Consider the following 13,934-nt stretch of genomic DNA (forward strand, 5'->3'; position numbering starts at 1 on the left):
TGATGTTAGGCTGGGTGCAGTGGCTCATGCCTGTAATCCCAGCACTTTGGGAGGCCAAGGCAGGCGGATCACCTGAGGTCAGGAGTTCGAGACCAGCCTGACCAACATGGAGAAACATCATCTCTACTAAAAATACAAAATTAGCCAGGCGTGGTGGCAGGTGCTTGTAATCCCAGCTACTCCGGAGGCTGAGGCAGGAGAATCGCTTGAACCTGGGAGGCGGAGGTTGCCGTGAGCGGAGATCACGCCATTGCACTCCAGCCTGGGCAACAAGAGCAAAACTCCGTCTCAGAAAAAAAAAAAAAAAGACAGAGTTGATGTTATTATTACTGTTACTATACTGTTTGCCCAGCAGCACCCTCACTTCCCCCACCCCACCCCACCCCCCTCGGCTATTCCAATCCTGCTCCAATCCCGCTTGCTCCCTGCTTCTCCATCTCTCTTTGGTGGCCAGAAAATATTTTCAGTCAACTTTCTGTTGCTCAGGGGTGAGCCTCCAGGCAAATGGAAAACGGAATTTCCTGCAATTGGTAACCCTGTGTTCCAGGTGTTGAAAGACAGAGAAGCGAAGACAGACGTGGAAAGACAGGGAGAGAGACACGGAGAGAGACGCAGACAGACGTGGAGAGAGACGCAGAGAGACAGAGAGGTGGAGAGACACAGAGAGACTTGGAGAGAGACAAAGCAAGACAGGACGGGAGAACAAGGACAAGCTCAGGTGCCCCTGGAGCCCCAGCCCTGCCTTCATGCCCAGCAGGTGCCCTACCCGGCCCATCCTCCCAAGGTACCTGCTGGCCACAGCACTCAAAGGCCAGAAAGGATTCACTCTGATGGTGGGATGGGCTGGGGCCTCTGCAGCATGATGGCTGGAGGTCAGATAATAGAAAGGACCAGCCAAGTTCAGACGGGTTATACTGGGGACAAAAGAGCCCTGGCCAGCCTCCAGGGCTGAGGGGGGTTTAGTGAGAGACTCTGATTGTCCCTCCCTTTTGCAGCCTCCAGGCACCCCCTCTTACTTCCTCCCCTCCACCCCCAGGACTTCCTGGGCCTCCACCCGGCCCTCTATCCCTACTGCGCCCCTGAGCCCGGACGCATCCTAGGCGGGCAGGAAGTTCTGTGTAGCCCGGCAGTGAAACTGTTTATTTTTAGAGAAAATTGTTTCCATAAAGGGGAAAGGCTTCACTCCTAGCTGCCTCCCCAACTTTCCCTACCCCTTCCCCCCGACCCAGTCCAGGCCTGACCCAGCTCTCAGCTTTGGGGTCACTGGGGGTTCCCTTCGCCATGCTTTGCCTCTCTTTGTCCCCCTGCGTCTCTGTCTCCTCAGATCCTTGCGGGAAGACGAGGTTCCCCTCTTCCCCAACCCCTTAGCGCCTCAACCCCCATCCCTCCCTGTGGCCAGCTCCAGGCCTGGGCTGAGGGGAGGGGGTGCAGGAAGGGTGGGGCCTGTTGGGCTTGGGGCCCCCCAGCCCCAGGGCTATGTGGAAGCCGGGCTGTGGGAACAGCTGGAGCCTGTCCAGGGGCTGGACAGATGTGCATGCAGGCAGTGAGGTTTGGTTTCTTTGTTCCAGACCTGCGGAGGGGGGGTCAGGGGGGCCCTTCCGCAGCCAGGCTGGGTGTGTGTCTATGAGTGGGTCCCAGACCTGGGTTGGGGGGCTGGGTGAGCCAGCTGTGGAGGGGGCTGGCCTCATCTCCTCCCTGTAGACTCCTAACTCCCGACACCATGGTTCCCTTTCCCCAGGTAAGCCTCAGCTGGTGCTGCAGGCAGTCTGACTCACAGTCCCGCAAGTGACTTCCAAGGAGCATCTGCAGACAAGAAGATGGCCCAGGTCCTGCACGTGCCTGCCCCCTTCCCAGGTCAGGGGACTCAGGGAAGAGGGCCCTGCCCTGGGGAGCTTCAGTTCTGGAGACCTGAGGGGGCCGGGACCGTGCCCTGGGGACACAGCCCAACAATTAGAGGTCTATGGGAGGAGGCAAAGTCCTGCCCTGGGAGGGTCTGACGGGGGAGGCAGAGTCTTACCGGAAAAAGGGGGTAGTCTAAGCCGGGGGACAGGGCCCTGTCCTGGGTGATTTGAGAGGGGACATAGCCTAGCACCGGGAGTCTGAAGGGGAGGCACAGCCCTGCTCTGGGAGGGTCTGAGAGCAGACGCGGTTGAGTACCAGGTGGGCTCCCGTCTCTTGGGCAAATAAACCCCAACTCTCCCCAGGCATCAGTCTTCACTCTGAGAATGGGGACAAGAGGATTCAAAGGTCCTGGTGTTTCTCCCATCCCCAGGGACCCCTGGCCCAGCCTCCCCGCCTGCCTTCCCTGCGAAGGACCCCGATCCACCCTACTCCGTGGAGACCCCCTATGGCTACCGCCTGGACCTGGACTTCCTCAAGTACGTGGACGACATCGAGAAGGGCCACACGCTGCGACGCGTGGCGGTGCAGCGCCGCCCCCGCCTGAGCTCACTGCCCCGTGGCCCTGGCTCCTGGTGGACGTCCACGGAGTCGCTGTGCTCCAATGCCAGTGGGGACAGCCGCCACTCAGCCTATTCCTACTGCGGCCGTGGCTTCTACCCTCAGTATGGTGCTCTGGAGACCCGCGGTGGCTTCAATCCGCGGGTGGAGCGCACGCTGCTGGACGCCCGTCGCCGTCTCGAGGACCAGGCGGCCACACCCGCAGGCCTGGGCTCCCTGACCCCCAGTGCGGCCGGCTCGACAGCCTCCCTGGTGGGCGTGGGGTTGCCACCCCCGACACCACGGAGTTCGGGACTGTCCACACCGGTGGCTCCCAGTGCCGGGCACCTGGCCCACGTGCGGGAGCAGATGGCGGGTGCCCTGCGGAAGCTGCGGCAGCTGGAGGAGCAGGTGAAGCTGATCCCTGTGCTCCAGGTGAAGCTCTCGGTGCTCCAGGAGGAAAAGCGGCAGCTCACAGTACAACTTAAGAGCCAGAAGTTCCTAGGCCACCCCACAGCGGGCCGGGGTCGCAGCGAGCTCTGCCTGGACCTCCCCGATCCCCCAGAGGACCCAGTGGCACTTGAGACCCGGAGTGTGGGCACCTGGGTCCGAGAACGGGACTTGGGCATGCCTGATGGGGAGGCTGCCCTCGCCGCCAAGGTCGCTGTGCTGGAGACCCAGCTCAAGAAGGCGCTGCAGGAGCTGCAGGCAGCTCAGGCCCGGCAGGCTGACCCCCAGCCCCAGGCCTGGCCACCGCCGGACAGCCCAGTCCGAGTGGATACAGTCCGGGTGGTAGAAGGGCCACGGGAGGTGGAGGTGGTGGCCAGCACAGCCGCTGGCGCCCCTGCACAGCGGGCCCAGAGCCTGGAGCCTTATGGCGCAGGGCTGAGGGCCCTGGCAATGCCTGGTGGGCCTGAGAGCCCACCTGTGTTCCGCAGCCAGGAGGTGGTGGAGACGATGTGCCCAGTGCCCGCTGTGGCTACCAGCAACGTCCATATGGTGAAGAAGATTAGCATCACAGAGCGCAGCTGCAGTGGAACGGCAGGTAAGCGGTTGCAGGCCGGGGAGAATGGCTTGGCAGGGGGGCCCTCTTCCCATGGCTCATCCTGGACCCTCAGAATGCCAGGGTCCAGGCAGAGTGTGGTGGCACATGCCTGTAATCCCAGCACTTTGGGAGGCCGAGGCGGGCAGATCACTTGAGGTCAGGAGTTGGAGACCAGCCTGGCCAACATGGTGAAACCCATCTCTACTAAAAATACAAAAATTAGCCAGGCGTGGTGGCTCATGCCTGTAACCTCAGCTACTCAGGAGGCTGACGCAGGAGAATGGCTTGAACCAGGGAAGCAGGAGGTTGCAGTGAGCCGAGATTACACCACTGCACTCCAGCCTGGGCAACAGACGGAGACTCTGTCTCAAAAAAAAAAAAAAAAAAAAATGCCAAGGTCCACCCCAGCCCTGACCTTCCACCAGACACATCACTCCAACTCTTAAGAGTCTCTGTCTCAAATTAGCCGGGCGTGTTGGCGGGCGCCTGTAGTCCCAGCTACTCGGGAGGCTGAGGCGGGAGAATAGCGTGAACCCGGGAGGCGGAGCTTGCAGTGAGCCGAGATCGCGCCACTGCACTCCAGCCTGGGGGACAGAGCAAGACTCCGTCTCAAAAAAAAAAAAAAAAAAAAAAAAAAGAGTCTCTGTCTTATCATCCACAAAAGGGGGAGAATTGTGCAGCCAACCTCAGGGCTATAGCAACCATGCAGAGAAATTAGGTGACTGCCACTTTGTCAGTATCCAGAAAGCGGGAGGTATTTGGGGGAAAATTCCCCAAGGCTATTGGTTTACCAGGCAGAAATCCTTCCTGTTTATTCAGTAAGTGGCAGGAATCAATCTCAGACCTGTTTAAGCAGTGAAAAGGAAATGTGTTATTATGTAACTGATGGCAGCTTCAGGCATGGCTGGATCCAGGTGCACAAATATCTTGTTGTTGTTGTTATTAAGAGATATAGTCTCACTCCATTGCCCAGGCTGGAGTGCAGCTGGTGCAATCATGGCTCACTGCAGCCTTGACCTCCTAGGCTCAAGCAATCCTCCCGCCTTAGCCTCCCAAGTAGCTGGGTCTACAGGCACGCACCACTGTGCCTTGTTAATTTTTTTTTTTATTTTTTGTAGAAACAAAGTCTTGTTATGTTGCCCAGGCTGGTCTCAAACTTCTGGGCTCAAGTGATGCTCCTGTCTTGGCCTCCCAGAGTGCTGGGATTACAAGCATTAGCCACCACGCTGGCCTCAGTGCTCAGATATCATCAGGAATCTAACTGGGTGCCTTTCTCTTCTTGTTTACCCTGGGAGCTTCTCTTCCAGGCAGGCAAGGGAAGGTGACCTCACTGCTCCAGGCATCTGTCTGTCCAGTTTAGCGGAGAGGGAGCTCCTTAATCCAAAGAGCACCAGTAAAAATCCCAGAGGGGGCCCTCATTGGCTGGCCTGGGTCATGTGCCCATTGCTGAGCCAATCACGGTGTCCCTGTCTGCCTAGCCATGGACGCCAGGGGTAGGGGAGCGCCACCCAAGCCCTGTGGCCTTTGAGGGAGGAAGGGGGTGCTTCCCAGAGGAAGTACTGAGTCCTCATGCCAGGAAAGGGGATGCCGGCTGTGCAGAATGTCAGCTGCCGGGTTGTCCTGAGGTCCCTGGGAGAAGCCACCCAAATGATTCATAATAATGACAGCTGGGCCGGGCGCAGTGGCTCACGCCTGTAATCCCACACTTTGGAGGCCGAGGCAGGTGGATCGCTTGAGTCCAGGAGTTCAAGACCAGCCTGGCCAACACAGTGAAACCCCGTCTCTATTAAACCTACAAAAATTAGCTGGGCGTGGTGGCACACGCCTGTAGTCCTAGCTAGGCTAAGGGAGGAGAATTGCTTGAACCTATGAGGCGGAGGTTGCATTGAGCCGAGGTCGCGCCACTGCACTCTAGCCTGGATGACAGTGAGACTCCATCTCAAAAAAAAAAGAAAAAAGAAATAAATGAACCCAGGACAGCTTGAATCTGCAGCAGGGCTCGAAGGTAGGGCCCAAGTTCTCATCCCAGCCTCAAATGTCAGGTGGCCAGAGCCCCTACTGACAGACCGGAGGGCACAGGCTGGAGGGCAGGGACCCAGCTGTGTTTTCTCGCCGGCCCGTGTTGTTCCTGGCCAGCTCTGGACACCACCCGCCTGTTCTGTGTCTATCCCAAACACCAGGCCCTGAGGTTCTGGCCCCCTGCCAGAGGCCCCGCCTGGCCCAGCCTTAGAATCTCTGAGAGGCAGCCACCATTCCAGACGTGCCTCCCAGAGCAGCTGAGAGGCCTTCTGCCTGCAGGACAAACAGACATAGCGATGTCCACCTTCTTTGCATGCAAGCTGCTGCCCTGAAAGTTCTTCCTGGAGTCTCATTTTATTCTCTCTTGCTGCAGCCAGCCCCAATCTCTGCCTTGCTTGAGCCAAGCTGGAATGTTTTAATTCATTGCTATATCTTCCTTTTTTTTTTTTTTTTGAGACAGAGTCTTGTTCTGTCGCCCAGGCTGGAGTGCAGTGATGCAATCTCGGCTCACTGCAACCGCCGCCTCCCGAGTTCAAGCGATTCTTCTGCCTCCGCCTCCCGAGTAGCTGGGATTACAGGCATGCACCACCATGACTGACTAATTTTTGTATTTTTAGTAGAGATGGGGTTTCACCGTGTTGATCAGGCTGGTCTCAAACTCCTGACCTCAGGTGATCCAACCTTCTCGGCCTTTGAGCAAGCGACGAAATCTCTCTATGCCTCAGTTTCCTCATTTGCAAATGGGGGGTCCTGATGGCACAGTATCACTGGAATAATGTGAGGCTTTAATATGTCAATTCAGCCGGGCGTAGTGGCTTATGTCTATAATCCTAGGGCTTTCGGGGGCCAAAGCAGGAGGATTGCTTGAGCCCAGGGGGTCAAGGCTACAATGAGTTGTGACCACGCCACTGTACTCCAGCCTGGGAAAGACCAATCTTGTGGGCGGGGGTAGGGGGGAGAGAATCACTTCATGTCAAGTGTTCATCATGGTACCAGGCATGTGTTGATACTTGGTGCCCAAGGTCAGCTCTTGGCTCTATAGCCTCTCAAAGGAGCAACTTTTTTTTTTTTTTTTTTTTTTTTTTGAGATGGAGTCTTGCACTGCCACCCGGGCTGGTGTGCAATGGTGCTGTCTCAGCTCACTGCAACCTCCACCTCCTGGGTTCAAATGATTCTCCTTGCCTCCACCTCCCAAGTAGCTGGGATTACAGGCACCTACCACCACACCCAGCTAATTTTCTTGTACTTTTAGTAGAGACGGGGTTTCACTATGTTGGCCAGGCTGGTCTTGAACTCCTAACCTTGTGGTCTGCCCGCCTCAGCCTCCCAAAGTGCTGGAATTACAGGCGTGAGCCACGCATCCGCCCTCCAGGGAGCATCTTTGAATGAAGACGTGAAAGGAAAGAAGTCACCAAAAGAGGTGGAAAAAACAATGTTCCAGGGAGGAACACAGCAGGGACAAAGGCCCTGAGATAAGCAGAGGCTCGGGCTTATCAAGGGGTTGAACAAACTGGAATGAGCTACCGCACCCAGCCTAAATTAAAAAAAAAAAAAAAAAAAAAAAACTTATTATGGGCCGGGTGTGGTGGCTCACGCCTATAATCCCAGAACTTTGGGAGGCCAAGGTGGGCAGATCACCTGAGGTCAGGAGCTCGAGACCAGCCTGGGCAACATGGAAAAACCCCATCCCTACTAAAAATACAAAAATTAGCCAGGTGTGGTGGCACACACCTGTAATCCCAGCTACCTGGGAAGCTGAGACAGGAGAATCGCTTGAACCAGGGAGGCAGAAATTGCAGTGAGCTGAGATCACATCGCTACTCTCCAGCCTGGGTGACAGAGTGAGACTGAGACTCCATCTCAGAAAAAAAAAAAATTATTTTGGCCTTCAGGAGTCCAAAACTGAGTTCATCTCATTCCTCAGCTCCTGACAACCATCCACGTTAGGCTGTGCAGACCACTTCTCTTGTATTACTTATTATTTTTTCACCTTCAGCCTCCACCTTCAACCTTCAATGCTAAGGGTCAGTAAATATTTTCACTTTTGCAGGTCATATAGTCTCTATTGCATTGATTCAACTCTGCCTCAGTTCTTTTTTCCTCCCCACTTTATTTTTATTCCTTTTATCCTTTTTATTGAGATGAGGCCTCACTATGTTGCCCAGGCTGGTTTCAAACTCGGGGACTGAAGTGATCCTTCCACATCAGCCTCCTAAGTAGCTGGGATTACAGGCGTGTGCCACCATGCCCAGCTTTTTCTGATTTTATTGATGTATACTTAATATGCAAAAAAATGCACATATTTAATGTATACATTTTTGAGTTTGGTGCTTCAGGGCCTTCATTTTGCAGTTGCAAAAGCAGCCATAGACAATATGGAAATGAACGAACATGGCTGCATTCCAATAAATCTTTATTTGCAGACCCTGAAATTTCTATTTCACATACTTTTCGTGAGTCCCAAATTAAATCCTTCTTTCCCATCCATTTAAAAATGTAAAAACAGCACCCACAGGCTGAAGCTCACCACCCTCCACTCTCCATCGTCAGTGCCACCCCCACCCCATCTAATACCATTCCTTACAAACCACCTTCCAGAAACTTATTTAGACATTTGAGTGTCCTTGAAAAATATGCCTTGTGCGTGTTTCATTTCCTTAAATGGTGCTGTGCTTCAGAAAAACAAAGATCTCTTTCTATTTCTTATTTTTTCCTCTCCTTACACTATTTTCGAACTCTCCACACTGATGTTTGTAAATCTGGTTTGTCACTTTTTATTTTCTTTTTTTTCTTCCTTTTTTTTTTTTTTTTGAGATGGAATCTCGCTCTGTTGCCCAGGGTGGAGTGCAGTGGTGTGATCTCGGCTCACTGTAACCTCTGCCTCCCGGGTTCGAGCAATTCTCCTGCCTCAGCCTCCCAAGTAGCTGGGATTATAGACGTGTGCCACCACGCCTGGCTAATTTTTGTATTTTTAGTAGAGACGGGGTTTCACCACGTTGGCCAGGCTGGTCTCGAACTCCTGACCTCATGATCTGCCCGCCTGGGCCTCCCAAAGTTCTGGGATTACAGGTGTGAGCCACCCCACCCACCTACCCTCTTCTCTAATCCCCTCACAGTAGGTATCTGGTTACTTCTAATTTCTGGCCACCATGAACAATGCTGGAGTCATCTTCACACATCCCCTCCTGTGGGACTGCCCATTCCTAGAGGATTTGCAACTTCACTCCAAGTCCTGTCTGATCCTTTCCAAAAAAGGCTCTCCCTATCCGCACTCCTAACACCATGCCCTGGTTCAAGATGTCCATTTTCTCATATCCTCACCAACATACGGCTTTATCTGTCTTTCTAATTTTTCTTCGAGACAGAGTTTCACTCTTGTTGCCCAGGCTGGAGTGTAGTGGCGCGATCTTGGCTCACCGCAACCTCCACCTCCTGGGTTCAAGTGATTCTTCTGCCTCAGCTGGGATTACAGGCATGCGCCACCATGCCCAGCTAATTTTGTATTTTTAGTAGAGATGGGGTTTTACCATGTTGGTCAGGCTGGTCTCCAACTCCCAACCTCAGTTGATCTGCCCGCCTTGGCCTCCCAAAGTGCTGGAATTAACAGGCGTGAGCCACCGTGCCTGGCCTCTTCTTTCTTTCTTTTTTTTTTTTTTTTTTTTGAGACAGAGTCTTGCTCTGTTGCCCAGGTTGGAGTGCAGTGGCGCGATCTTGGCTCACTGCAGCCTCAATCTCTCGGGCCCAAGTGATCCCTCCACCTCAGCCTCCTGAGTAGCTAGGACTAAAGGCAAATGCCATCACATTCGGGTAATTTTTTGTAGAGATGAGGTCTTGCTCTGTTGCTCAGGTTGGTCGCGAACTCCAGGGCTGAAGTGATCCACGTCAGCCTCCCAAAGCCCTGGGATTATAAATGCGAGCCTCGGAATTCAGCCCTCCTTACTGTTTTCATTGGCATAGCTCTGATAGGCAGTGAGAGATACGGCTTCTCTGTGTATGCCTAATAAGGTTCCTCTGTAAGTCAATTACTTGTAGCCTTTCTCCATTTTTTCTCTGAGCAGTTTTTAGAAGTTCCTGGTATCTTCCAGAGTCAAAACTGGCAAACTACGGCTTGTGGGCCAGATGTAGCCTGAAACCTATTTTTCTACAACCCACAGCTAAGAATGATTTTTACGTTTTTTTTAAATGGTTGAACAACTTAAAAAGTATATTTTGGGCCAAGTACAGTGGCTCACACCTATAATCCTGGCACTTTGGGAGGCCGAGGCAGAAGGATCACTTGAGGCCAGGAGTTTGAGACCAGCCTGGGCAATATAGTGACACCCCATCTCTACCAAAAAATTAAAAATTTGTTTGGCATGGTGGCGTGCAGCTGTAGTCCCAGCTACTTGGGAGGCTGAGGCAGGGGGATTCCTTGAGCCCAGGAATTTTGTTGTTGTTGTTGTGGAGATGGGGTTCCACCATGTTGCCCAGGCTGGTCTCAAACTCCTGGGCTCAAGCGATCCACTCACCTCGGCCTCCCAAAGTGCTGGGATTACAGGCATGAGCCACCATGCCCGGCAAGCCCAGGATTTTGAGGCTGCAGCAAGCTATGATTGGACTTCAGCCTGGGCAACAGAAGTTGCCTGAAGTAGACTGGGCGCGGTGGCTCAACTGAGGTCAGGAGGTCGAGACCACCCGGGCCAACATGGTGAAACCCCTCTCTACAACAATACAAAAATTAGCCGAGCATGATGGCAGGTGCCTGTAATCTCAGCTACTCGGGAGGCTGAGACAGGAGAATCGCTTGACCTCGGGAGGTGAAGGTTGCTAGTGAGCTGAGATCGCGCCATTGCACTTCAGCCTGGGCAACAAGAGCGAGACTTCGTCTCAAAAAAAAAGAAAAAAAAGGGCCGGGCGCGGTGGCTCACGCTTGTAACCCTAGCACTTTGGGAGGCCGAGGCGGGCGGATCACGAGGTCAGGAGATCGAGACCACGGTGAAACCCCATCTCTACTAAAAATACAAAAAATTAGCTGGGCGTGGTGGCGGGCGCCTGTAGTCCCAGCTACTTGGAGAGGCTGAGGCAGGAGAATGGCATGAACCCGGGAGGCGGAGCTTGCAGTGAGCTGAGATCGCACCACCGTACTCCAGCCTGGGCGACAGAGCGAGACTCCGTCTCAAAAAAAAAAAAAAAAAAAAAAAAAGAAGTTTCCTGAGGTCACTGCCTGCTTCTCTGTTGGGGCAGAATGGGATTTAGGTGCTGCTCTAGTTTATTTATTGATTTTTTTTCACATTAAAAAAAAAAATAGACTCTTGCCCTGTCTCAAAAAAAATATTTCTTGACATGAACAAGATTATGTGAAATTCAAACTTATTGGATACAGCCACGCAGAATCACTTACATACTGTCTGTGACTGGTTTTGTATTAGAACCATGCCACAGTTGAGCAGTTGCAACCAAGTCCTTATGTCTGACATAACCAAAAATGTTTGCTATCTAGCCCTTCCCAGAAAGTTTGTTGACCCTGTTCTAGAAGATTATCCCTTGCCAATTTTTGCCTGTGCCAATCTCCGGCACTCCCCCACCGCACCCATGAAGATCTTAGAGGTCTTCATTTTTGTTTTTGTTTTTGAGACGGAGTTTCGCTCTGTCATCCAGGCTGGAGTGCAGTGGCACGATCTCGGCTCACTGCAACCTCCACCTCCCAGGTTCAAGCAATTCTCCTGCCTCATCTTCCCGAGTAGCTGGGATTACAGGTGCCTGCCACCATACTCTGCTAATTTTTGTATTATCAGTAGAGACTGGGTTTCACCATGTTGGCCAGGCTGATCTCGAACTCCTGACTCAAGTGATCCGCCCACCTTGGCCTCCCAAAGTGTTGGGATTACAGGCATGAGCCACCACGCTTGGCCATAAGTCTTCGTTTTGAATATAGTTAAAACCATTATATTTTGCATATGTGGATCGTGCTTGGAGGAATTTTTAAAAGAATCTTAACTGGGCACATTGACTCACACCTGTAATCTCAACACTTTGGTGGGAAAATTGCTTTGAGCCCAGGAGTTCCAGGCCAGCCTAGGCAACATAGTAAGACCCCCATCTCTACAAAAAATACAAAAATTGTTTTATCTATGTTACCACAATATTTTAAATGGTGAAAAAATTTGAGAGGCTGAGAAAGGAGGATCGCTTGAGGCCAGGAGTTCAAGACCAGCCTGGCCAACATAGTGAAACCCCATCTCTACTAAAAATACAAAAAAAATTAGCTGGGCATGGTAGCGGGCACCTGTAATCCCAGCTACTCGGGAGGCTGAGGCAGGAGAATCGCTTGAACCAGGGAGGCGAAGGTTGCAGTGAGCTGAGATGGCCCCACTCCACTTCAGCCTGGGGTGACAATGCAAGACTCTGTCTCAAAAAAAAAAAAAAAAAAATTAGCCGGCCATGGTGGTGCATGCCTGTAGTCTCAGCTACTCGGGAGGCTGAAGTGGGAGGATCACTTGAGCCAAGGAGTTCGAAGCTGGAATGAGCTGTGATCACACCACTGCACTCCAGCCTAGACAACAGAGTGAGACTCTGTCACTGAATGAATGAATGAATGAATGAATCTTTCCCCTTCCTGAGTCCCTGATACTCTGCTACATTATCTCCCTTTAGCTTTGTAGTTGTACCTTCATCTTAATTCTTCACAGTTTCTTGTGTACGATATGAGGTAGAGATCCAGCTTGGCTCTTCTCATGTAAAGTAAGCTGCTTCTCCCAAAACCACACCACAGAATCCACCGTCTCCCACTGGCTTGTGGAAACCCCTTCTGTCTTACCCTCAGTGCCCAGAGATTGGAGCCTGTGCTGGGCTGTCTTCTCTGTCCCATTGGTCCATTTATTAATGCAAAAATGCCCTGCTGTTCTCATGGTTGTGGCTTTGAAATATGTTTTACTCTCTCACAGACCAACTACTCCATCTTTGCTCTTGTTTTGTAGAATTGTCTTAGCTTATGAATGGACTTTAGTTCTTTTGTGTAAATTTTAGTGTCAGTTGGCCCCATTCCCCAGTGGGATAACAATAATAAGTATGATCAATTTTATTACTACTTCTTGTTCTTATTCTAGCATTCCACATCTAACCTTAAATTCCTTAGACTGGAAGGAGCCATCCCAGGTTTTGAAGTCACTGCCTGCTTTTCTGTTGGGGCAGAGTGGGCTTTGGTTCTGCTCTAGTTTGTTTGGTTTTATTTTTTTCACTTTTTTTTTTTTTTTTTTTTTTTTTTGAGACAGAGTCTCACTCTGTCGTCCAGGCTGGAGTGCAGTGGCATAATCTCGGCTCTGCCTCCTGGGTTCAAGCAATTCTCCTGCCTCAGCCTCCCAAGTACCTCCTCCCAAGTACCTGGGACTACAGGCATGTGCCACCATGCCTGGCTAATTTTTTATATTTTTAGTAGAGCTGGGGTTTCACTGTGTTAGCCAGGGTGGTCTCGATTTCCTAACTTTGTGATCGGCCTGCCTCAGCCTCCCAAAGTCCTGGGGTTACAATCGTGAGCCACCGTGCCTGGCTGTTTTTTTTTCTTTTTTTTTTTTAAAGATAGGGTCTCATTCCATCACCCAGGCTGGAGTGCAGCAATGCTGTCATAGCTCAATGTAACTTCAAACTCCCGGGCTCAAGCTAATTTTTTTTTTTTCTTGAGACGGAGTCTTGCTCTGTTGCCCAGGCTGGAGTGCAGTGGCGCGATCTCCGCTCACTGCAAGCTCTACCTCCCAGGTTCACGCCATTCTCCTGCCTCAGCCTCCCAAGTAGCTGGGACTATAGGTGCCTGCCACCATGCCCGGCTAATTTTTTTGTATTTTTAGAAGAGACGGGGTTTCACCATGTTAGCCAGGATGGTCTCAATCTCCTGACCTCGTGATCCGCCCGCCTCAGCCTCCCAAAGTGCTGGGATTACAGGTATGAGCCACCGTGCCCGGCAACACCTGGCTAATTTTTTAATTTTTTGTAGAGATAGAGTCTTGCTATGTTGCCCAGGCTGGTCTTGAACTCCTGGCCTCAAGCGATCCTCCTGCCTCAGCCTCTCAAATTTTTTCACCATTTAAAATATTGTGGTAACATAGATAAAACATAAAATTTGCCATCTGGCCGGGCATGTTGGCTTACACCTGTAATCCCAGCACTTTGGGAGGCTGAGGCAGGCGGATCACTGGAGATCAGGAGTTCGAGACCAGCCTGGCCAACATGGCGAAACCCCATCTCTACTAAAAATATAAATTAGCCGGGTGTGGTGGCACACACCTGTAATCCCAGCTACTCAGGAGGCTGAGGCAAGAGAGTCACTTGAACCTGGGAGACGGAGGTTGCAGTGAGCCAAGATCGCATCGCTGCACTCCAACCTGGATGACAAAGCAAGACTCTGTCTCAAAAAAAAATTTAACCATCTTACCCATTTTTGAGTATATAATTCAGTGGC

General features: G+C 52.0%; 1 protein-coding gene across 5 annotated transcripts in view; it reads left to right on the forward strand.

Annotated features, from left to right (window-relative positions):
* The first annotated feature begins 330 nt into the window (after window positions 1-330).
* The window catches only part of KANK2 (KN motif and ankyrin repeat domains 2), a 43,139-nt gene continuing 29,535 nt past the window's right edge, over window positions 331-13,934 (forward strand). For 3 of the 5 annotated variants that reach the window (XR_004032016.1, XM_030820818.1, XM_030820820.1), the window contains exons 1-3: window positions 331-784; window positions 1,739-1,854; window positions 2,273-3,484. Coding sequence is in view for 4 of the 5 variants with exons in the window: in XM_030820818.1 (XP_030676678.1) it covers window positions 1,818-1,854; window positions 2,273-3,484 (1,249 nt within the window). In the remaining variant the exon portion in view is untranslated. The remainder of the gene's footprint in view (window positions 785-1,738; window positions 1,855-2,272; window positions 3,485-13,934) is intronic. The other 2 variants (XM_030820821.1, XM_030820819.1) reach the window with 2 other exon arrangements.

The sequence above is a fragment of the Nomascus leucogenys genome, chromosome 10 (assembly GCF_006542625.1).
Source record: "Nomascus leucogenys isolate Asia chromosome 10, Asia_NLE_v1, whole genome shotgun sequence".
In the NCBI taxonomy this organism is placed as follows: domain Eukaryota; kingdom Metazoa; phylum Chordata; class Mammalia; order Primates; family Hylobatidae; genus Nomascus; species Nomascus leucogenys.